The following is a 25982-nucleotide window of genomic DNA, read 5'->3' as shown; positions in this document are numbered from 1 at the left end:
ATCCACCCCCCCACCCCCACATACAAAAAATTCAAAATAAAATTTTTTAAAACATTTTAAAAGCACTCTGCACCCCTCCAGCAGTAACAGCAACTGTCCTAGTGAGGCCCGTCAGGCCCTGCCCCGGGCCAGGTGGTGAGTGGCAAGAAGGAGCAGGGCCCTCAGACACTCACACAGGAGAGTCCTCCTGGGCAGCAGAGCGCAGCAGTCCTTATGAGGCTTCAGGCCCCGCCCCAGGCCAGATGGTGAGTGGCAGGAAGGAGCAGGGCCCTCAGACACTCACACACAGGAGAGTCCTTGTATTTTGTTTGTTTTGGGAATCATTTCTTTTAATCGCTGTTAGTTGACTTGAGTAATACCTATGCCAGTGGTTCTCAACCTGTGGGTCCCCAGATGTTTTTAGACTACACCTCCCATCATCCCTTAGCTCTGGCCTTGCTAGCTAGGGGTGATGGGAGTCGTAGTTCAACAACATCTGGGGACTCACAGGTTGAGAAAGGCTGACCTATGCATTATAAGAGAGGAGGTATGCATTGTGATACAAATGAATGCACAAAAATAATGCATTTATCCTCATCTCCAAACGGGGTACCCCATCACCCCGACACTTGGCCCCTCTCTGAGCAAGCTGCTCTCCTACACGCGTGGGAATCAGGGATCTGCGCTGGAGTAATCTGTCACTGGCAAGTGGCAACGCTTGCTGTCACAGTAGTAGAGTAGCAATCTGTCCGGGTGATGACACACTGTGATCACAACTGTGTTTCTCAAGGCGTCCTGCTGGATGATAAATTCTTCTGTGTCAAGGCAAAGTGCTGCTTTTGCTTTTCTGTTTCTAATGGCAGACTATTTAACACTGGGAGCCACAGATATGACAGCATCGCGAAGTGTCCTAGCTCTTCATTCAGTAAATACTATGTGGGCCAGCTGCTTCGATGTCTGCCAGCTGCTTGGTTTCCATTTGCCTATTGGCTGTCTGATCTTAACATGGAACAGATCTCCGGGTATGAGATCCTCAAAGGTTGCTGAGTTCCTGAAGTGTGTGAAGTATGAGGTTGCTGAGTTCCTGAAGTGCTCTAGAGAGCCAGTGTGGTGTAGTGTTTAAGAGTGGTAGACTCATAATCTGAGGAACCGGGTTCACGTCTCTGCTCCTCCACATGCAGCTGCTGGGTGAACTTGGGCTAGTCACACTTCTTTGAAGTCTCTCAGCCTCACTCACCTCACAGAGTGTTTGTTGGGGGGGGGGTGAGAGAAAGGATAATGTTAGCCGCTTTGAGACTCCTTCGGGTAGTGATAAAGTGGGATATCAAATCCAAACTACTCCTCCTCCTCCTAGGAACGTGGCATATATAGTATTTATTTTATCATTTCAACAACCCTATAAGATGGGATGAGAACATTCTTTAGAACTATATTCCCATTGTCTGGAAGTTAACAGCAGGACAATGAAAATGGATTCCACATGTTCTAATGGTAGCCTAGAGACTTATATTGAGGAACTGGAAGAATCAAGATAAGATCCCCTTTGATAAGTGGATCGACAATATGACAACACTCCCGACTTATGAATAGACTGCTTACAAACATAGACCTTGTTTGGATAAATATGACAATATTTGGAATGAGTTTATGCAAAATGGAATAGGCTCTTAATATTTACATATGCATTTGGATAATAATATCAAAAGAATGTATGTTAGGATATTTTTCGTATATATTCATGTTTTTTTCCTCTACACATTGTTGTGCCTTTTTTATTTTTATTTTCTTCTTTTCTTTTTCTTTGTACCACTTTATTTTGTTATAATTGAAACTTCTCAATGAAATATTAACACACACACAAAAAGAAAAAAACCTCCTGTAACTTAGGCTTGTATTACCATTCCTGAGATCTGCTTTGACTCAGATATGCCTTTAACCACTTTGCTACACCATATGTCTGTGACCGGTGTTTTTCTTCCATGTTTATTTGGTGTTCCTCTCAAGTTAACCCCCTCCCCACAAAGCTGTCCCAGTTCTAGTGCTTTTTTCTGGGGGGGGGGGACACAGGAGTACACATACCCCTAAACATTTTGTGAATCTAAGTTTGGCCTTGTTGAGGGGTAGTATTTCAATATGAGTAGGAAAATGAGAGTACCCCCAAACTTTTTTTTTTTAAGAAGAAAAGCACTGTTGAGTTCTATCCTTTCTTGATGTAAGGAAGGGATGTGGAACCTATGGTCCTCATGAAGTCAAACTCCACCTCCTGTCATTCCCAGCATGGCCAATAACAATGGAAAGGCATGAACGTCCCCATCACTGTGGTAGACCATTAGGGACTGATGTCACAGGATACAGAATGAGATGCTAGATGAACAACAATTGCATCTTATGTACACTTTCTCATGAGGAAATATGGTGGATGGCTTTTAAATCATAATCTGGGACTAGCCAATCACTGTTGCAACTGGAAGTCTTGTTGGTTAGCATAAACGTATCTAGGATTAAAATTGTTGGCCAACCTGGGAGTTTCATCTGCAGAGCTTTGAGTTCTAGCTGGTTTCAGCCAATGAGCCAAACCACAGCCTACAGTGTTTAACAGATTTTCACAACTGGTGTTAGAAACTGAAATCTGATTGGCTGGCAATCCTGGAGCTTGTGATTGGCTCACTTGTAGGAGTGAAACTAGAGCTCAAAGTCTCACAGTCCATTCTTCCCAAATGCAATCTTGTTCACTCTTGATTTGTTCAAGGCTGGAAATGATGACTCTTAGGACGACAACAGCAAAGTGATGCTCTGACCCTGTAAAAGGTAAAGGTAAAGGTACCCCTGCCCGTACGGGCCAGTCTTGACAGACTCTGGGGTTGTGCGCCCATCTCACTTAAGAGGCCAGGGGCCAGCGCTGTCCGGAGACACTTCCAGGTCACGTGGCCAGCATGACATCGCTGCTCTGGCCAGAGCCAGAGCCGCACACGGAAACGCCGTTTACCTTCCCGCTGGTAAGCGGTCCCTATTTATCTACTTGCACCCGGAGGTGCTTTCGAACTGCTAGGTTGGCAGGCGCTGGGACCGAGCAGCGGGAGCGCACCCCGCCGCAGGGATTCGAACCGCCGACCTTTCGATCGGCAAGCCCTAGGCGCTGAGGCTTTAACCCACAGCGCCACCTGCGTCCCCTCTGACCCTGTAGATAAGTCTATAATTGGGAGGCTGTCTGCTTCTGAATGCCAGCTGATAGAAATGACAAGTAGGGAGAAAGAAGGTTGTTGTGCTAATGTCCTCTTTGTGAACTTCACATAGGCATCAAGTTGGCCTCTGTTAGAACAGGATACTGGAGTAGAATGAGTCTTTGACTTGATCCACCAGGACTCTTGTGTTCTTATTTATCTTATTTTTAAATTTAATCAGGGCTGCTGGATGCAAATCTGTACCATTGGGCATAAAAGGGAATGTTGGCACTGTGGCTTCTAACCCAACAGAATGGAAAATCTTCTGATACATCAAAGGTAGCCAATGTGTTTCCTGTGTCAGATATGCTGGAGTACATTTTCCACCATGCTCCACCACTGGCCCTATTGGCACCACTGGCCCTATGGGCTGGACCTGATGGGAGTCCAGCAATATAAGTCACCCCAGTTCTCCACAGTCATCAAAAGCATGAGAGAATTTTGCTGTTTGCATCTTTTCAGTAACATGAATCCCTTGTTTGTACTACAGAAATCTGTTAGGGCTGTGAATATACCCAGTGATACTGGTATTGGTATTCTCTGTGTACATCTCTACCATATAAAGGGAAGACTTCTGACCTCCTGGAATGAAAAAAGAAAAAGAAAAATAGATTGGAAATCATTGGGAGTGGAATAGTTGCACCATTCTCTCTGACCTTTAAATTCCTGGATGAAACACGTATAGTTGACTTGAGAATGTGAGCAGGCAATGCAGTCTATTCTATTTCACAGAAATGTTCTCTTTCATGTTATTACGGTCTTAGCCTTGCTGCTTAGAAGAAGAAGAAGCAGTATTACCAAGAAATATGATGGCTCTGTACAAGCACTCCAGAGAAATTTTGTTAATCCTATCCAAACTCTTCCCTTGGATATTAGGGAAGGGTCCCAACTTAGCAGGAGAACACTTGCTTTGCATGCAGAAGTTCCAGGTTCAAAGCTCAGCATCTCTAGGTAGGGCTGGGGAGGTCCCCAGCTTGGAGAGCCACTGCCAGCCAGTGTAGATGACATTGCACTAGATTGGCCAGTGTTCTTACTCTTGGGCTTGCTGATCAGAAGGTTGGCGGTTCAAATCCCCACGACGGGTTGAGCTCCCATTGCTCTGTCCCAGCTCCTGCCAACCTAGCAGTTCGAAAGGACATTAGTGCAAGTAGATAAATAGGTACCACTGTGGCAGAAAGGTAAATGGCTTTTCTGTGCACTCTGGTTTCCGTCACACTGTTCCGTTGCACCAGAAGCGGTTTAGTCAATGCTGGCCACATGACCCAGAAAGCTCTCTGTGGACAAACATCGGCTCCCTCGGCCTGAAAGTGAGATGAGCGCCACAACCCCATTGTCACCTTTGACTGGACTTAACCATCCAGGGGTCCTTTACTTTTACCTTTTCCCTACGAGCTGTGCTTTGTATCATCACTTTATGCTTTTCGACAACTGGCCAGATGCACCTCTTTCCCCTGGCCTTTGGTTGAGTGGACATTATCTGTCCACCTGGATTTCCATGCATGCACAGCTCTCCTGTGTTGCTGTCCTGTGATTCTGGAAAGGTTTCTTGTGGTTTTGTTTTATGGTTTTAATTGTGCGGTGTACTTATTCTGTGATATTTTTGCAACCCACTCCACTCTGAAACCATTTGGTGGGCCATATTAAAACAAGTCCAATCTACAATAACAAACAAATAAAGCATTATAGATTTTAGCTATTGTTCTGCTTTATGGATTTCACCTTTGTTGTAAAATTTGGTTATTGGGCAGTATAGCAGTAAGTAAATACATAAATAAACAAGCAAAATATTTGCTTTTTTGAAGGAAGGCTGCAGTTCCTTCTATAAGAGTTTTCTTTTTTCCCCTCCAAAAACCCTCTCTCTATAGGTATTACTTGGTGCACGCAAGTCTGAAGGTCCCACCCAGGATCCCACATCGATTGTTGGCGACCATTGTTGAACAAACAGGTGAGAAAAGAAAGGAGAAATGGCTTTGAATGAGGTGAGTTCAACCTGGCTTGAGGGATGGAGCCAGAAACTCAGGAGGGTGAACTGAAAGAGCCACACTGTAATGGTCAAATCTGAAGTTGAGTCTAGAATAGTTCTGCAAAACCTCAAAGTGTATAGAGTCTACACAGCTGGGATGGCAGTGTGGTTACCTATTCGTTTCCATGCCCGGTTAAAAATTCTGGTAATGACTTTTAAAGACCTAAATGGTTTAGGACAAGCTCACACCTATAGAAATCGTTTGCCTGAATCTTGAGATCAGAATCAAAGGATGATGTGCCTATCAGCCTACCATCGAGACCTATTAGATCACATCTTCACCATATATTTAAAGCACTATTATACCCAGTGGCATAGCGTGGGGGGTGCAGGGGGGGCCGGCCGCACCGGGCGCAACATCTGGGGGTTAGGGTTAGGGGTAGGGTTAGGGGGCGCAAATCCACGGGTTAGGGGGCGCAAAGTACTTGCCTTGCCCCGGGTGCTGACAACCCACGCTACGCCACTGATTATACCTCCTTTAAATAGTCATGGCCATGGGTAGGCAAACTAAGGCCCGGGGGCCAGATCCAATTGCCGGGGGCCAGATCCAATCGCCATCTCAATCCGCAGACGGTCCAGGAATCAGCATGTTTTTACAAGAGTAGAATGTGTCCTTTTATTTAAAATGCATCTCTGGGTTACTGTGGTATCTCAGGTTAAGAACTTAATTTGTTCTGGAGGTCTGTTCTTAACCTGAAACTGTTCTTAACCTGAGGTACCACTTTAGCTAAAGGGGCCTCCCACTGCCGCTGTACCACCACCGCACGATTTCTGTTCTCATCCTGAAGCAAAGCTCTTAACCTGAGGTACTATTTCTGGGTTAGCAGAGTCTGTAACCTGAAGCGTTTGTAGCCTGAAGCATCTGTAACCCGAGGTACCACTGTATTTGTGGGGCCTGCCTGGTGTTTTGACATGAGTAGAATGTATGCTTTTATTTAAAATGCATCTCTGGGGTATTTGTGGGGCATAGGAATTCATTCATTCCCCCCCCCAATATAGTCTGGCCCCCCACAAGGTCTGAGGGACAGTGAACCAGCCCCCTGCTGAAAAAGTTTGCTGACCCCTCTCATGGCTTTCCCCAAAGAATCCTGAGAACTGCAGTTTGTTAAGGGTGATAGGAGCTGTTAGGAGATCCCATTCCCCTCACAGAGCTACAATTCCCAGAGTGGTTTAACAGCCCCACTTCCCAGGGAACTCTTTGTTTTTTTAAACAAATAAACAATTCAACAACATTTCAAATTTAGCAATCAGTCATTCCACCTATGATTTCCCCCTCCCTCCCTCCATGGTTCCCTCAAAATTTCAATTTATGCTGCATATCATAGTTACTCTACACCTTCACCTTACCTCACAAGAAAAACAGAAAGTTCACCCCCCACTGCTGTTCTTACTCAAATCCTATTTGCGTTTTAACATTTTTACACTGAGTTTTTAAGTATTCTGAAAATATTTTCCAATTTTCTTTCAAACCAGTCTCTTCCTGATCTCTGATTTTACACTCCAAACTTGCCATTTCTACATATTCTGTCAATTTCAGCTGCCATTCTTCTTTGTTGTCATGCCATTTTTGTGTCCCTCTGTTTTCAATGGCATTTACTTCCAAAAAGTGAAATTATTGTGGTAGTCTTATGCATACTGTCATGGAAATTTGTCTGGATTTCTCCCACCCACAAAAGAAAAATACCATTTGAGTTGGTTTTCATTTGAGTCGGTTTCGCTGCTGTTTTAAATATGACTTACTGAAGGAGCACCATTTTTCTTCATTCTTTGAAAGATGTGTTTGATGAGCCTTTTGATGCTGTCCCAACAAGTTTGCGCTGCTCATTGCTCAGTGGAGCAGGAAAGACTCAAGACTCGGGATTGTATCAAATTGCTGTCATTAGTTCCAATAACGCTCGAAGGAAGCAATTTCTGCCTCCATCAACTGGAAGCAAATTTACTGCCTTTTGAAGTACAAGAGAGAGGACAAAACTTTTTATTTTCCATTGAATGCCATATGATTATAATTTTTTAATGCTGTAATGAACCTGCGTGAATAATATCCAGGATTTTACAGGTTAATGTTTTAAAAGGCACAAATACCAATGTATTACGTGAATCTGGCAGGTACCATTTTGGAAATGGATTGCTGTAGTTCTGCTGGCGCCAACAGTTATCCCAAACAGACCTTCTATCTGATTTGGGCTCTCCAATTCACTTTCTGTCAAGAAAAGAATGATTAGCTGCTGGGTGTACAAACTCTTTAATGCAACCTAGCTAGGGGCTTAAGAATGAGGAAATGTGGGAAGCAAATGATAGCATATCCACTTGAGTGTAGAACAGGGGTCAGCAATTTTTTCAGCAGGGGGCCGGTGCACTGTCCCTCAGACCTTGTGGGGGGCCAGACTATATTTGGAAAAAAATATATGAATGAATTCCTATGCCCCACAAATTCGCCTTCTCAATCCGGCCCACAGACAAATCAGCGTGTTTTTACATGAGTAGAATGTCCTTTTATTTAAAATGTATCTCTGGGTTATTTGTGGGGCCTGCCTGGTGTTTTTACACGAGTAGAATGTGTGCTTTTATTTAAAATGCATCTCTGGGTTATTTGTGGAGCATAGGAATTTGTTCATATTTTTTTTCAAAATATAGTCCGGCCCACCACATGGTCTGAGGGACTGTGGACCGACCCACAGCTGAAAAAGGTTGCTGACCCCTGGAATAGAGTGTTGCTATTACTTCCCTTGATTTGGATGGTACACTTCTGTTAATGCAGCCTAGACGAGCATAATGTTTCTGTTTCTGCTGCTGCATGATACTTTTGATTCATGTTAAACTTGTGGTCCACCAAGACATCAAGATCCTTTTCACATGTACTGCTAAACAGCCGGAACTTGAAGAACACAGACATACCCTTAGCTCACAGGAAGGGAGAATTCCAATTATACACAACAGCCTTCTTCTTCTTCTTCTTCTTCTTCTTCTTCTTCTTCTTCTTCTTCTTCTTCTTCTTCTTATCATTATTATTATTATTTTGATCACTTTAGTTTAGAAGAGTAGCCTCCATAGCTTACTATTCTGGTGCCGGATAGAGTTGCAGATTGGGCTTCCTATCCATTTATATCTGACTGCATCCCATTCCAGTAACCTTGAAAAATGAACTTGGGTTTATGAAAATAACAGCGATAAGTGGCTACATTTATATTACTGACTTCCATGTGAGGAAATTAATAGGGATATCTTACTTTCCCATCGTCCATAATGGAATAGTGTTAGAGAGGCAGTTAGCTATCGCTCTTTCCAATGGGCTAATTGGAAATGTCAAAAGGCGAGGCTGAGTTGAAGGATTGATTATAGAGCCATGCAACTTTTCGGCAGGAGTTATACTTTGAGAAGAAAGGGATGAAGAGCAGAGTCTCTAATCACAATGACAGGAAGCGGCAGACATGCCTTAACATGCCAATCTTAAAGCTCAGAGCAAGTTTAGAGTAAAATACTGCCTAGGAAACTGAGTGAAGTCCATCGGTATAAATATTAGGAGCCAACTCCTAGGGGCGGAAGTCCCTTCGCCTCCCCCAATAAAATATTGAAGTGGGCCGGGGGGTCCCCAAAACTGATGGGCATTGCCATTCAAATGGTGTGTGTTGCACGTCTTGTGATCAATTATACAGGGCTGGACTTACCCCCCCCCCACACACATATTTTATTTAAGTTGGCACCCCTGGCATGACCAGAGGCAAAAAGGGGTGTTGCAATAGAAGTGACTTTTACCTCTGTACAGTAGGTCACGTCCCAGCCCTGCAACAACTGGAGGTCACTGCAGACATTGCCCTCCACCAACCATTCAGGCAAGCAAACAAGAGGTATTCCAAGGCACTTAGGGAGGGTGCAGAACAGGGGCAGTGGGGGTGTGGCCTCAGGAAAGAGGGCGTGGTCTGGGAAGGAGGTGTAGGGGAAGTCCCATGGGCCATATAAGTCAGCCTGTAGGGTCATATTTGGCCTGGGGTTCTCCACTCCTGGTGCACATGGTAGCTCACTAGGGGTGTGTGTGTGTGTGTGTGTGTGTGTGTGTGTCTGAATAACCCTCCTGGATTTTACGACTGCAGAAACTTTCAGCAGCTATCTGGCAATGCACACTACTGATATGCATTCTGTTTTATAGGTCAATTCACACAGGTGCTCTTACAAGTGATACTTCCTCAACTTCCATGGTTGGGGGGGGGGCTCTGTTGCATGTTGAGACTTTTAAACCTCCCCCCTGAAATAAACTCAGACAAGACTCAAATTTTGGTTTGGTTTTTGGCAGAATTTAGGCCACAACCCTCACCGGTCTTCAAGCAAGCTGAAGCTGGTTAGTTGTTAGGACCAATGCCTAAGCCAATACCGCTCAATTCCTGTAATCAATAAAGTTGTGGCATAATTCGACCCATTAACTCGAATTCTTGTTCCTCGTGTCTTTATTTCTGAGGGGGGAGGCAGGAACTCGCCACACAAATGATACTTCCTCAACTTCCATGGTTGGGAGGGGGGCTCTGTTGCATGTTGAGACCTTTAAACCTCCCCCCTAAAATAAACTCAGACAAGACTCAAATTTTGGTTTGGTTTTTGGCAGAATTTAGGCCACAACTCTATTGATTACAGCAAGTGACTGGTTGCATAGACTCTGGTTCGACCAGCTCCCTGCACCATTGCAGGTAGTGCTGACCCAGGGCACCAGCATAGGTCAGCCTAGGGTGAACACCTGAAGAAGCAGAAAGCCAGGAGCAAGCTATCTCCTCCACCCAAATGCCCCCCTGGACTCAGGCACGGGCACAACCCCCTCTCAGGGGTTGACCAAACCATTGAGTCCCTGGATTCCTTTAACTGAATACCATCACATAGGGATGGTGAGAGCGTTCTCCCATCCCTATCACCTGAACCAGAGCCTATCTGCAACCTTACAAGTTGTGATGAATTGCTACGCAGCAGGCGAAACCCAAATGGCAACAGCCAGTCAGCCAAGTGGGGAAAATTCCTGCCGTGCCCCTGTCCCAATGACAGATGACACACGACAGAATAGCAACTTCAAGCGAAAAGCCCTAAAAGTAGGGACAGGTGGTTGGGTGTTCCGAATGCATGCACTGAAAGAGGAAGCTCTGGGTCACATGCATTGGTATAAACTCATCCCTCGAACCGTTTGGACTGCGTCCCATTGGCCTGATTGCAACCAGCTACAAGGGACCTACCAATCAGGTGTTGTGGCCGACCAACAGTACCCACCCACAACACAGGGTGTCAGTTTTCCAGGTCTCACCGCAATACGTGCCCTCTTTAAGGGAGGACCTGATTTGTCATTGTTTTTTCAAGTTTGTGTGCCTAGGCAAAGTAACTGTGGAATTGCACTCTTTAAAATAGTAGCATCCTGTGGGTGAATGCCCATTGGGAGAAAAGGATGGTTTCAATTCATGCAGGCCCTGGTAGCATGGACTGTTTGTTTTTAGCTCAAACAGATTAGACTTTGTTAAAGGTCAGGAACTGACAGGGCTCATGAATTACAAGACAAGCTATGATCCTTCATTATATGGTTCATTTGCTACATCCTTGCGGAGCTTCAAATAAGCAGAGCAGCATGACTTAGGCCACCTTCACATCACACAGTTAAAGAACCCTTTAAACAATCATAGCTACCCCCAAAGAATTCTGGGAGCTATAGCTTTTTATGGGTGCTGAGAGTTGTTAGGAGTGAGACTGCAAGCTTCCCCAGAGGGCTGTGGGGCTGTGGGGAGGCAGAGGCAATGGACAGGAGCTGTCTGCCAAGCAGTGAGTAACAGCGGGAACTGAAAATGCATGAGGTTCCCTGTCTGCCAAAGCTATGAATGAAATCCTCAACACAAATCTCCCTGGAGTCAGAGCTTGATTTAGGGGAGTGCGACCAGTTTGATGGGTCATGGATCACCGCCTTGTCGTGGCGAAGGGGCTTGAATAAGAAGCTATGAGCTATGCTGTGCAGGGCCACCCAAGACGGACAGGTCATAGCCGAGAGTTTAGACTAAATGTGATCCACCTGGAGAAGGAACTGGCAAACCACTCCAGTATTTTGCCAAGAAAACTCCATGGACATAAAAAAGGAGAAGCTTTGAGAAGAAAGTGAGAGTTTTCAAGGCATGCTATGGTTCATGGGGTCACGGAGAGTCGAACACGACTAAACAACAACAGTGGCCATTTTGATTCCACTGCCTGCAGAGCCTTAGGAGTGCCGCAACTATGTTATGGTTGCCATATTTCTGGAAGTAAAATTCCAGACAGTTGTTTAGCTTTTTTCTTTTTCTTTTAGGAAAAACAAAGTTGTTAACGCAATCAGCCACAAAATCCTGGACATTTTCTGAAATCCCCCCGGCCGCTATTTTCGCTATTTTTGCTAGTTAAATTCTATATGGAAACCCTAAACTATGTTGTAGAATGGAAGGCAAGTGGCGGGAGGCACCAAATTTTGGTGTCACACAGGACCCCAAGCTCTGCTACTGTGGATGATATTGTCAAGTTATCTGAATGCACATTCATGTTTGTTTTCCTTCTTTGCAAGATATCAAACCCTGCTTTAGCCCAGATGTGCATAGCGAATCATGTACTTCGCTAGGTTATGATCTGAAATAATTATGTGCACTGATAGCGTGTGAGCATTAATAGCCTTAGCGTGAACCTTTGGTGCTAACACTTGCCATTGGGTGAGTGTGTAGTCACGCTTTTAAAGTTGCCACAGGATGCAATGTGATAAAGCTCCCCATTTTCAAATGTGGAAAGGCTTTCTCCATCACATGGGTTAAATGCCACATAGGCAGATTTTACTAGCTAGCTTTCTGAGTAAGTATTTTCATGAAGGTTAAAGACTGCCTGCATTTACATTCTCAATCCCATGGGGAAGGCACCACGGCTATACTGAAATGTAATTAGCAGTAACTGAAAAAGAACAATGGCTGTGTGTGTGTGTGTGTGTGTGTGTGTACAGTAGCATATGTTCTTACCTGTCCCTGCTATAAAGAGGAGCTTAGGTGGGAAAGTTGTCATTTCATCACTTGCCTTTAATTAGGTTTTATTTAAGGACAGCATATTGGCCCAAAATACGTACAGAAGTTAGGTAAACATCACCATCTGCTTGTGACCTCCTGTCTCCCTCAGCAACACACACACACACACACACACACCACTTTGCAGGCAGTTACTGGTGACATTGCAGTGCGAGCTCAAGCTTTCAGCTCAGAAGCATATCACTTTCTTTGCATGCATAACAGGCCGTGGCAGAGTCCTAGCATGACTAGGTAAGGGTTTTTAGCCAGGGCTGAGCTGAACATTGAGCATTCTTTTTGTGCATCCGTCAGTATGTGCAAATCTGACCCTTCTCGCACTACCCTGGAAGCAGACAATGGAGCAACAGTTCAATTACCTGTCGCGCTGAGCTTAAGATTCAAATGTTAGAACTTCTGGGTATTCCCCCCCCCCTCAAAAAAGGCTGTCAGGAGATAACAGGGCCTTCTTGGTAGTGGCGCCCTCTCTGTGGAACCCCTTCCCTTCAGATGTCAGGAGATAAAGAAATACACAACTTTCAGAAGACATCTGAAGGCAGGCCTGTATAGGGAAGTTTTTAATGTTTGATGTTTTATTATGTTTTTATATATGCAGTAAGCCGCCCAGAGTGGCTGGGGAAACCTAGCCAGATGGGTGGGGTATAAATAAGATGATGATGATGATGATGATGATGATGATGATGATGATGATCAGTGATCTTAGGGAAGAGCCACTGCTTGTTCTCCTCCAAAAACGACTTATAATCACAGTTGCCACCCAGATGCCTGTGGGAAACCCACAAACGGAACCTGAGCGCAGGAACACTCTCCCCTTTTGTGGTTTCCAGAAACTCATATTTGAAAGCAGTAGAGAACCTGTCCAAGTGACAGTGACACCAAAACCCCACACATACACTAAAGCAAAATAATGCAGGTTTTACCACCCCACCCCCTTTTCCCTCCTTCTTCCACAAACTTATATTGTAGGCAACACCAGTGGGTTTTTTTTCCCTGGAGGTACGCATACCCCTAAACATTTTTTGAATCTAAGTTTAGCGTTATTGAAGGGCAGTATTTCAATATGAGTAGGAAAATGAGAGTACCCCTAAACATTTTTTTAGGGGGAAAAACCCCACTGGGCAACACTAATGTCTCACATTGAATGTAACTGAGCTATAGAAAAGACTGCGACCTGAAAAAGAGACAATGCATGTACTTTTGTAACCAAATAAAAACTTTAATAATTTTTTTAAAAAAAACACATTACTGCCTTTGACTGTGGAGGCAGAGCATAGTCAACAAGGCTAGTAGCTGTTGAACTTGTCCCATCATCATTTAAAACCATCTGATCAATGTAATAAAAAGCAACAGCAATATTATTTAATAATAACTGGAGGTTCACAAAAGCCCAGCCTTTTGCGTGTTGAGACCCAGAAACCTCCCCCCTAAATAAATTCACACAACTCAAATTTTCGGTTTTGGTTTTTGGCAGAATTTAGGCCACAACTTTATTGATTACAGAAAGTGACTGGTTGCATAGGCTCTGGTTCGATTAGCTCCCTGCCATGCAAGTAGCGCTGACCCAGGGCACCAACATAGGTCAGCCAAGGGTGAACACCTGGATAAGCGGAAAGCCAGGGATGGGCTAACTCCGCCACCCAAATGTCCCCCTGGACTCAGGCATGGGCATAACCCCCTCTCAGGGGTTGACCAAACCATCGAGTCCTGGATTCCTTTATCAGAATACCCTTCACATAGGGATAGTGAGAGCGTTCTCCCATCTCTATCACCTGAACCAGAGCCTATCCACAATCTTACAAGTGGTGACGATTTGCTACGTGGCAGGCGAAACCCAAATGGCAACAGCCAGACAGCCAAGTGGGGAAAATTCCTGCCATGCCCCTGTCCCAATGACAGATGACACACGACGGCATAGCAAGGTCAATCGCAAAGCCCTAAAAGTAGGGAGAGGTGAGCGGGTGTTCAGAATGCACAAGCCAAAAGAGGAAGCTCTGGGTCACATGCATGGGCATAAATAGGTCCCTCAAACTGTTTGGACTGCAACCCATTGGCCAGATTGCACCCAGCTTTGAGGGAGCTACCAATCAGGTGTTGTGGCTGACCAGTAGTACCCACCCACAACACAGGATGTCGGTTTTCCAGATCTCACCGCAATATGTGCCCTCTTTAAAGTAGGACCCGATTTAGGGGCATGTGTGTCAACTTCTGGGGTGCTATTCCATGGCAACGCCTAACTGCATCATTTCTGATCCCACCAGGTCACATTTGAGCAAAAGCCACTGACAGACCCTCTCTCTCTTCTAGTAACATTTTGTATAGCAGGATTGGAAACAGAAAAGCACACACCTGCCAAAAGTGAAGGCAACGCTCACAGGGACCCCATTGCAATGCTAGCCACGTCTATCAATCTGAGCATTGCTTTCTTCCTGCCTTCTCAGGCAGGAGGTTTTTAATTAAGGGAAAACTCTGCAGGGTCTAGTATCTCAATCTGCTTGCATATGACTGGCATTGTCTTGCGGTTGTTTTTAATCGTTGGGGGGTGTGGAGGTTCAGGAAGGCCCCCATGTTTTTGAGTTACCATCGCTGCTGTGAAAAAAAGGAAGAGCCAGGGGACCGAAGTGTGTGATGGTGTGTGTGTGTGTGTGCTTGCTGTTTTTCTTCTGTTACTGTGTTTTTCCATTAGTGGCAAATGGCTTGCCACTTTTTTCATTCACAGACCATCTGAAGTTTTGGGGGGAAGGGGGTGTTGCTGCTGCTTATGGGTGCAGTAAAAGCAACTGGGGAGGGTAAAGAGAGAGAACCCCACTCTTCCTGCTTGGTTTCTGGAGAGATGGGTTCTGCTGAGATGTCAGAGGGCTGCTGATAGGATTCCTGTTTTTTGAACTGAAACCATGTGGCACCAGTGAAGGTTCAGGAGGAATCTGGAAGGGTTTAGTGCAGTGGTGGCGAACCTTTGGCACATGTGCCAGAGTGGGCACTCAGAGCACTCTCTGCAGACATGCGCACCATCGCACCATCATTCAAAGTGTCTTGCCACCCCACCCCCCACCAGTGCGGGTGTGAAATGCTCATAAATTGTGTTCCACGCACAGCGGCGTTGGGGGGGGGGGGAGTCGCTGTTGGCGAGTTGGAGACGCATGTTTGCTATGCTGACGTGAGTGAGTGTAACCGTTTTTTAGTTGAGTTAGTTATTTTCTGCGTTCCCCCCGAAGAAGCTCCAGATCCCTGTGCAATCTGCCCTCAAAAAGCTCGACAACTTTGTGCAATCCTCCCCCCGAAAAGCTCAACAACACAGATAAAAACGGTAAATTGTCACGTTGGCACTTTGCAATAAATAAGTGGGTTTTGGGTTGCAGTTTGGGCACTCGGTCTCTAAAAGGTCTGGTGGATGGGGGTCTGAGCAGGCCCAGGAGCAGAGCTAAAGCAGGCTTCAATTGAACTGAGGGCCTAGCCTAGCTCTAGACATGTTTTGGTGTTACCTTAATGAACCATACTTAGACCGTTACCTCACCAGGAAGCTAGCCTGGCTATTCCAGGAATTTGAAAGCTTGCTTGGATTTTTACACTTGTTGAATCCAGAAATTAGAAGGATCCAGCAATTAGAAGCCTTACTCTCCACCAAAAAAACCTCATAGCAGTATTTACTCATTGATGAGATCAAGAAACATTCCATGGGGAAGTTGTGCTCAAGCCTCGAGACACACAAGGGTGTACCAAAGTGAGCATTTAAGTCTTTGTTGGTGTATTTATCGACTTTCCTCACTTAGGTTGCAGGAGAAGGAGGAGGAAGGCTCTTAAAACGTGCGTGCAAGTTTTTGCATCTGATCAGCTCAGGTTTAGCAAAGTTTGTCTAAATTAACTAGTATACACCCACTGACTTGCAAGATCAGTGAAATACATGGGTGCATAGAAAGTCATATTTAGGAGTTTGCTATGTCTGCCATTTGATGAAAATAATGAAAGGCATCTGAACTTTTTAATGCATCAATCAAATCAAATGTTTAATGGGGTTTTTTATTAAAAAGACAGAGAAACATAATCTTGAACCATTACAATGCTGTTCCGCCTTAGAGGAGGTGGTCCTTACTGTACAACGGAGAAGATGAGATGTCTGTTCTAAAATAGCAGCAGTCTGTTATTTTTATTACAGGGTGGGGTATTATTATTATTATTATTATTATTATTATTATTATTATTATTTTGCAGGGCAGGGAGATTATTTCTAATTATTTTAACTAAACAAAGAATGCTGCCCAGATTTATCGGGGTTGAGTTTTAATCAATCAAAAGTTTTAAAATTAATTAAGCTGATTTATCAACGCAAAGTTGCAGGCCTAGAATTAATGTAGCAATTAACTTACATGCGGAGAGCTCTGCAAGGCATTCGGTCTGACCTCTGTGGAAGTCCAGGCTTGAGAATTAATTCTGCAATTAATTAATTGGCAACAAGCATCACTTTGATCTTGCAGCCCATGTTTTTGGAAGGTTCATCGGAATTAGCATGCAGAGAAAGCATCCCACACAATGCCAGTATTCTCACCGAGCAAGCTGGGGTCAAGGTCGGCTTACTTCAATGACGTATATTGCTTTAAAAGCCTTGATGAAAGGGACCGGGAAAGAAGTAAATACACCATAGCAGGGATCCCTCCCATTAAACATGGCTGGAAGCATCTCTCTGACAGCTGTATGCTAGCTCAGTTCTGGTTTGCAATAGTCTCTCCTACACTGATTTAAAGCATAGAGAGCCTTTGTTATAAAGGTTTACCAGAAGCTTTAACCAAGAAAAAGGGTTTTGTGGCAGTATAAGGGTGGCGCGTGAGTTAAACCACAGAGCCTAGGACTTCCCAAACAGAAAGTCGGCAGTTCGAATCCCTGCGATGGGGTGAGCTCCCGTTGCTCGGTCCCTGCTCCTGTCAACCTAGCAGTTCGAGAGCACGCCAAAGTGCAAGTAGATAAATAGGTACCGCTCTGGCAGGAAGGAAAACGGCATTTCCGTGCGCTGCTCTGGTTCGCCAGAAGCGGCTTAGTCATGCTGGCCACATGACCCGGAAGCTGTACACTGGCTCCCTCAGCCAGTAAAGCGAGATGAGCGCCGCAACCCCAGAGTTGGTCACGACTGGACCTAATGGCCAGGGGTCCCTTTGCCTTTACCTTTAAGGAACAACAGAGTTATGGTGACATATTTTGTGGGCTAGAATGCACTGGGGGCTGATGACGCATTTTAGTCCATGAGCACATACACCTTCGTAAGAGTCCTCAGGTCAAAGGCCCATCTAGTCCAGCATCTTCTCACAGTGACCTACCAAAGCCCATAGAAAGCTACAGCACTTGACTGCAAACAGGCTTCTCCCCTCCTGCACTTTCTAGCAGCTGGTATTCAGAGACAGCCAAGGAAGAACATAGACTTCATGACTAGTAGCCATTGTTGCCCTTGTCTGCCATACATTTAATTAACCTTATTCCAAAGTCAACCAAGTTGGTGGCTGTCTTCTGAGTGCAAAGCGTCATAAACGTTTCCACCAACTATAAATGTGTTGGTCTTGGAATGTGCTACAAGACTCTTTTGCGCTGCAAAATAGTACCAAAGATACAGAAATGAAGTGGTGGTGAAACCAGCACATCCTGGTCCTACAATATTGGTATCTTTCCACTTCTGCCTGGAGATGTTGAAGACTGAAGCTGTGACGTTTGAACTATGGCCTTCTGGAAAATAGAGACCCTTGGAGGACATGCATTATATTGGCTGGCCCCCGTATAAATAATGTCTCTAATATGCTACCAATTATGCACCACTGGGGATCCTAGCAAAGGTATATTTGGAAGAGAAAATTACATTAGGTTCTGCGTCTCTAAAGGGAGTTAGTGTATCAAATATACACAAACACACTTATATATATATAATAATAATAATACAATCAAATTGCTTTTCTTTCTTTTTTGTCCCGTTAGATTAAGAGAAGAATAGATTTGGCCAGTAATGCAGTTTTACCAATGGCTCTAGAATGATGAGTTTTCAATGAAAATAAATCAGGCTGTATTGCTTGCCTTTCGAAGAGCTTATCTGCTTCATGCTTTTTATTGTCCTCACTGCGGTAGAGCAAATAAATGAGTTTTCTTTTTCTACTGTCCACGCTTCCATTATGATGCTTGGCTGAAGTGCTGGGGCTGAACGAGGCAGGGGCTCAGTGTCTCATGGAATGTTCTTGAAGGAAAATATGTTTTAGTTTTCCAGACCCACCATAAACTGGATTTTAAAGTCTTGTTTTCACTTCGCCATCTTGCTCCCAAAAGGGTTTCGGATCTGGCATAACTTTACGCCAGTTTATCTCAAGGTGGCGTAAATTACACTGGCTCCCGTAGTTCGGATTGCTGCCCCCCAAGTGATCGATGCATTACAAACACATAGAAGTGTGGGGCCTGATTAATTCTGGATGCCGAGGGTGGAAATAGGAGTATAGCATCTAGATCAAGGGAAGTAATAGTGCCACTGTATTCTGCTCTGGTCAGACCTCACCTGGAGTATTGTGTCCACTTCTGGGCACCACAGTTCAAGAAGGACACTGAGAAACTGGAACGTGTCCAGAGGAGGGCAACCAAAATGGTCAAAGGCCTGGAAACGATGCCTTATGAGGAACGGCTAAGGGAGCTGGGCATGTTCAGCCTGGAGAAGAGGAGGTTAAGGGGTGATATGATAGCCATGTTCAAATATATAAAAGGATGTCACATAGAGGAGGGAGAAAGGTTGTTTTCTGCTGCTCCAGAGAAGTGGACACGGAGCAATGGTTCCAAACTACAAGAAAGAAGATTCCACCTAAACATTAGGAAGAACTTCCTGACAGTAAGAGCTGTTTGACAGTGGAATTTGCTGCCAAGGAGTGTGGTGGAGTCTCCTTCTTTGGAGGTCTTTAAGCAGAGGCTTGACAACCATATGTCAGGAGTGCTCTGATGGTGTTTCCTGCTTGGCAGGGGGTTGGACTCGATGGCCCTTGTGGTCTCTTCCAACTCTATGATTCTATGATTCTATGATTCTATTCTATGAAATCTATCTCATAGTTCTTCTGTTTTTGGATTCTGCTTTGCAGGCGATTCAATTCTTTGTGCAGCCTGCGTCCATGAGAACACCGTCTACAGCAGAGTGTTTCAGATTTTGTACAGGAATGAAGAGATTGTCATCAATGAATCCATGAACTTCAGGGCCCACCTTCTTGTGGATGGGGAAAAGGTGTGTTTCTCTCAGTTTGGACTCTCCCTCTTTTACACACATGCATATACACACAAAGAGTGAATCTGGTTCCACTGGTAAGGTATATTGCAGTTATTAATATTGCAGAATCTGAAGCAACTGGAAACATGAAAATGGCAACTGCACCCCCCCTCCCACACTAGGCCACTGCTGGGTCTCTTGACCACTTTTCTGCGCCTCTCTGAGACCTCTGTCTCACTTTGCCAGGGGTAAGCAACCTAAGGCCCAGGGGCCGGATGTGGCCCAATCGCCTTCTCAATCTGGCCCATGGACGATCCAGGAATCAGCCTGTTTTTACATGAGTAGAATGTGTGCTTTTGTTTAAAATGCATCTCTGGGTTATTTGTGGGCCATAGGAATTTGTTCATTTTTTTCTCCAAAATATAGTCCGGCCCACCACATGGTCTGAGGGACAGTGGAGCGGCCCATGGCTGAAAAAGGTTGCTGACCCCTGCTCTATGCCATTCTTTAAGTTGTCAGACAGTTGGCTCTCTGGTACAGTCAAACCTCGGTTCTCAAACGCCTCCATTTTGGAATGTTTCGTCTCCCGAATGCCGAAAACCCAAAAGTAAATGTTCTGGTTTTCGAACATTTTTCGGAAGCTGAAAGTCCGACGCGACTTCTGCTTGAGTGCAGGAAGCTCCTGCAGCCAATCGGAAGCCACACCTCAGTTGTCGAACATTTTGGAAGCCAAATGGGCTGCTGAAATGGATTATCTTCAACAACCAAGATTTGACTGGACTTGTGTTTCCTGAGTCGCACTTCAGCAGGAATGCTGATAGATACTTGCTGATGGGAGCTGAGCATCTTACGCGTCTGAGGTAAATTCATGCTGATTTAGCAGAGCCCCTTGATAGAACTGTCACACTCAGGCTTCATTTCATCACATCGGTTCTCAGAGCACACACACACAATTTCCTATGTGTTATGAGGCCTTGCTTGTAATGACAGTTCTCTTTTTCAATAACCTCTACAGGTGGAAGAGGCACTAAGAGAAGCAGACTTTCAACTCAAGCTGGACTTGCATTTTACGGACAGTGAGCAACAGTGAGCACTTTTTGCTTTCCTAAGGCAAACTGATCGTTGTGGATTCTGATGCAAACTGGCCCAAATCAGGACTAACCCGCAGATAGAAATGTAGCTGTTCTTTGAATACCCTCCTAATGTTGCCACTCTGTCATTAGCTAAAAACAAACCAATAAACAAAAAACATGCATATGGTGGCCCTTGGTGGCCATGACATCCACACTGTGGCTGCAGTCAGTGATTTCAGCTCAGCTGTGGCGACAGTTGCCCAGCAGTGATCTAGCCAGGGCTACATACCTAGCCTAGCATCCCGCCTTCATCACTAGTGAAGGGTAGGTGGGTTCCCACGAGGCAAGACACAGTGATAGCAGCAAGAACCTTTATTGAACCAACAGAACTGGGCAACAGGGCCAAAACAACTGCATATATACATTTCTAAAGGCCTGGGCCACTCCCACTCCCAACGTGATTGGCTATCTAAACTTCCAAGCTGCGAATCATGACTCAGAGTTCAAGGGCCAATAACAAAGGCCCAAATCGTCAAATGTTCTGTGATTGGATATCACGTATCGAATCAGAACACAGGAACTCAGAATCCTTAGTCCAGACTCAAGCTCAGACAAACACAGACCGCTGAATACGTAACAGGAAGATAGGTTTAAAAAAATGTTTTGAGATAAAATGCATTTAGACATTGATATTTTGTGATAAAAGATATTCAGAATAGTATTTAAAAGTGAGTTTTTATGATTTTATTCATTTTTTTATAAAAATAATCATGTGAAAATGGCAAAGAAATAGACTACTAATTGCTAGTGTCGTCTAGTATTCGGGGTCACCAACATGGCTCCCATGGAGTCTTCCTTGACACCTACTTGGCATCTATTTGCTTGGAAGAAGCAAATAGAATAAGTAAGAGTGTTGTGGCATTTCTAAAATGCTCGTGGCAACTTCTATGTTTTGCAAATGTACCTTCAGCTCCAAAACTTTGGCAGCTCTAGATCTCAATAGCCATTTTCTGCATCATTCATCTAAACCTCCCTCTTTTACGGAGCAAGCCTAAGCCTGAGAAGTTCCCTAGAATTCATCTCTAGTAAGTGTTCTTAGGGTTGCATTCCTAGACTTTCAAAAGTTAATCTTCCCTACAGAGAGTCTGCCTCCTTTAGTGCTGCTATGTCCATGGCCCAGATAGATTGTAGGACATGGAATCACATGAGGAAAAAACATTTCCACTTCCCTGAATTGAAGGTAGATTTCTTCCCCCTCCCCACTGGAAACTGTGGGTCCCAGCAGGCTAGATTTGAAAGTGGGTGGTATTCTACCCCACTCCAATTCCTGGGCTCCCCGGTTATTGATGGTCTTACTGTTATTTCTTAATTATTGTGTTTTCTGGTTTAAAATGTATTCCGTTTACACATTGCTCTTATATAGTATTTTATTGTGCTGGTTTCCTATTTGAGATTTTATGTGCTGGCTTTTTCTAACACCTTTTGTGGCTTTATTGTCATATTTTCATTTGGTTTTTGCCTGATGCCTGGAGAATTTATTTCATGAAGAATCTCATAAATACAATAAAGAGATAATATTGCTTGAAGCTGCCTTAGAAGCCAGAGTTGTTGTTGTTTTTTAAAGTCACTTTGTGTTGCTCTGGGTTAAGATAAAGAAACTAACTCGTAATGATGATGATGGTTTAATCTAAGCAATCATGTAGTTTTCCCAAGGATTACTGAATGTATCAACTATTCCATAATGGGCTATCTTGGAAAAATAGAATTTACTAAGGCTCCCTGCACCATGAATGCTATGGCGGTCATAATCTTTGCTTCTAACATTATGTTCTACGTATGTTCCACCCATGTTCTACCGTCACTGTCAGAAGCATTCTCTCTCCGAATACCACTTGCTGGTAATCTCAGATTGGCAGAGAGTTGTTCCATTTGTGTTAAGCTTGCAGGCTCTTACAGGCATTTTTTGGCCACTGTGAAGACAGGATGCTGGACTAGACAGGTCTTGGTTGGATCCAGCAAACTCTTCTCATGTTAAGTCCCGTATGGCGGCAAATCTGGGATACCCAACACCGACTGGCCTCAAAGGTTTCCATGGTGCCATTATTCAAACATTTGTCAATGGATCACAGAGATTTTTAAAAAGTCCATCAGTGAAATATCTGTAGCTGATGTTCCACAAAATCCCTCTTTAGAAGCTCCAGCAGGCTTTTCAAAAGTCATGTTTTGAACTTTGAACTTCAACCCCCCCCCCAATTTAACATTTCTATTCAGTTAGGAATAAGAGGGAAGATTCCAATAGTGAGAACAGGATCATAAATCTTCTTACCATTATTTATTATTATTATTATTATTATTATTATTATTATTATTATTAAGATGAGGAAATGCGAGCTTCTGTGACATCATTGGCACCAAATGAATGGGTGACTGGGGTACATTTTTTATTGCACTGGCCACTCAGATGTTTAGACACACATTCTCCTGAACAGCATGGACATGGGAATAAAATGGATTGTCCTTTTTTGTCCTAGCTCTTCCTTCATCTCTTACACAGGCTTCTCAAAAGTCTTAATGGCTTGTGTCAGCAGCTTCTCCTAAAATGACAAAAGCAGGTTTAAGCCCAATTGCTGACTCTTTTTTTTTTTAAGGATCTGTGAATGGTGCAATGCAAGTCACTTTGGGTTTTTCGCAGCAATGTCATAATATTGACACTGCTGCTACAAGTACAATTAAGAGCTAAGCACCAGCCTTGTAAATGTTCCTCGTTGCCAAGTGAATTGCTGCCAAGTGATAAAAATTCCACTCACACCATTGTCTCTGGGGCTGCATCCATGCAGCAGATTGAGCCAGCAGAAGGCTCTTCTCATTTAGCTACCAGGCTAAGTTGAAGGTGATAGTATGAAGCCCTGTACAGTTTGCATCGGGATACCTTGAAGACCAGCTTATTCCTTATTGTTGTTGTTGTTTAGTCATGTCTGACTCTTCGTGACCTCATGGATCAGAGCACGCCAGGCACTCCTGTCTTCCACTGCCTCCCGCAGCTTGGTCAAACTCATGTTCATAGCTTTGAGAACACTGTCCAACCATCTTGTCCTCTGTCGTCCCCTTCTCCTTGTGCCCTCAATCTTTCCCAACATCAGGGTCTTTTCCAGGGATTCTTCTATTCTCATGAGGTGGCCAAAGTATTGGAGCCTCAGCTTCAGGATCTGTCCTTCCAGTGAGCACTCAGGGCTGATTTCCTTCAGAATGGATAGGTTTGATCTTCTTGCAGTCCATGGGACTCTCAAGAGTCTCCTCCAGCACCATAATTCAAAAGCATCAATTCTTTGGCGATCAGCCTTCTTTATGGTCCAGCTCTCACTTCCATACATCACTACTGGGAAAACCATACCTTTAACTGTACGGACCTTTGTCGGCAAGGTGATGTCTCTCTTATTCCTTATACGCGCAACCAATCACTGTGCTCCATAGGAGAGAGCCTCTGTGGATACCATCTCATGGGAAAGTCCATTCCATCCAATGTGAGAACAGGGCTTTTATTGTGGTGGCACCTATGCTTTGGAACAACCAGCCTCTTCAGTACATGTCAGGAAGCAGTCATCTCTGATGATTTGTATTGCATTTTATTTATTTTTTAAAAAGTTTTGTATTATTGCTTGTGCATTTACTGCCTGGGGCTCCATTGGGAGGAAGCGGGTTATTAAACAAACAAACAAATAAATGCAATTATATTAACTGTTTTTTTCCTCCTATATGTATTTTTTTAAAGGTGTTTTATATGCAATTGTTTTAACTTTTTTGTAGATAGATGTGCAACAGTGCTTTATACACTTTTCTTCCCTTGAGAAGGCAGTTTGAGATCCTTCATACAAAGCCGTCCATATATGTTATTAACAACAACGACCATTGCTTCTCCTTCCAGGCTGAGAGATGTCACGTCAATCCCCGTGATCAGCAGCCGCACTTTGGGGCTCCACTTCCACCCAGGGCGAGGGCTGCATCATCATGTGCCTGTCATGTTTGACTACTTCCACCTGTCAGCCATCTCTGTTACTCTGCACGCCTCTCTGGTGGCTCTGCACCAGCCCCTGATCAGGTGAGAGAAACAGGGTTCTTATTGTTTTCATTTTCCGTATGTGTATTTCATGATCTTTGCTATGAGAGGTCAATTGTTCATATCTCATGTTATGTACTGAGCTTGGATCCTAGAACAATAGGCAGGTAGGAACCTAGAAGGAAAAGCCCAATCCGGCTCCAGGAGGAAGTGAATCAGCAACCTGATTGGCCTGCAGGAACAGTCCAATCAGGCTCCAGGAGGGGAACTGAATCAGCCAATCACGTGGGACCCATTGTGTAAATAATGTATATATATAGCCAGAGGTTTTGGGGGAAGGCACTCACTCACTGTTTACCATGAGCTGAAATAAAGGGCATGAAATCAACACTCAACTCCGAGTATATTTCATCTCATTTGCTTTTCTAAAAAATGTATACATAAAATAAAAAACAATGCCAGCAACAGAACAACTAAAAATACAGAAACTTGGCAGAGTTATTATTATTTATTAAATTTGTATACCCTGCGTATAAGCAGCCGTATGTATAATGTGTTGCGGTAATCTAACCACAGTTGCTGACCAAGGTTTGCCTTTTATAATCAGCTATGTGGTCATGGCTGGGATGCGGGTGGCACTGTGGGTTAAACCACAGAGCCTAGGACTTGCCGATCAGAAGGTTGGCGGTTCGAATCCCCGCGATGGGGTGAGCTCCTGTTGTTCGGTCCCTGCTCCTGCCAACCTAGCAGTTCGAAAGCACACCAGTGCAAGTAGATGATCTCCGCAGACAGCTGGATCGAGGCGGGTTGGGGCTGCTGATTCTTCTAGATCTGTCAACAGCCTTCGACATGGTCGATCACGAACTCCTGGACCACCGCCTTGCCGACGTGGGGATCCAGGGCACAGTCCTTCAATGGCTGCGCTCGTTTCTCTCTGGTCGGGGACAGAGGGTGGCGCTTGGGGGGGAATTGTCATCGCGCCACTCCTTGGTGTGTGGAGTGCCTCAGGGTGCGATTCTCTCCCCGATGCTTTTTAACATCTTTATGCGCCCCCTCGCCCAGCTTGTCCGGAGTTTTGGGCTGGGCTGCCATCAGTATGCTGATGACACCCAACTCTATCTGTTGATGGATGGCCATCCTGACTCGGCCCCAGACACACTGGCGAGATGTCTGGAAGCTGTGGCTGGATGGTTACGTGGGAGCCGGTTGAAGTTAAATCCTTCGAAGACAGAGGTCCTCTGGCTGGGGCGGGACGATATGGGATTGAGGGAACAACTCCCATCTCTTGCGGGGGTGCAATTAGTGCCAGCACCGTCTGTTAAGAGTTTGGGTGTAATCTTCGATACCTCCCTCTCTATGGAGGCGCAGATTACAGCTATAACAAA

General features: G+C 44.6%; 1 protein-coding gene across 1 annotated transcript in view; it reads left to right on the top strand.

The window, feature by feature from the left end:
• The window catches only part of FAM135B (family with sequence similarity 135 member B), a 162504-nt gene that overhangs the window by 76963 nt on the left and 59559 nt on the right, over positions 1–25982 (top strand). The window contains exons 3-6 of the mRNA XM_079984151.1: positions 5066–5145; positions 19349–19488; positions 20486–20556; positions 24466–24639. Coding sequence (XP_079840277.1) covers positions 5066–5145; positions 19349–19488; positions 20486–20556; positions 24466–24639 — 465 coding nt within the window. The remainder of the gene's footprint in view (positions 1–5065; positions 5146–19348; positions 19489–20485; positions 20557–24465; positions 24640–25982) is intronic.

This window comes from Podarcis cretensis (genome assembly GCF_951804945.1).
Source record: "Podarcis cretensis genome assembly, chromosome: 7".
NCBI lineage: Eukaryota > Metazoa > Chordata > Lepidosauria > Squamata > Lacertidae > Podarcis > Podarcis cretensis.
This window is presented reverse-complemented; position numbering and strand designations above follow the sequence as displayed.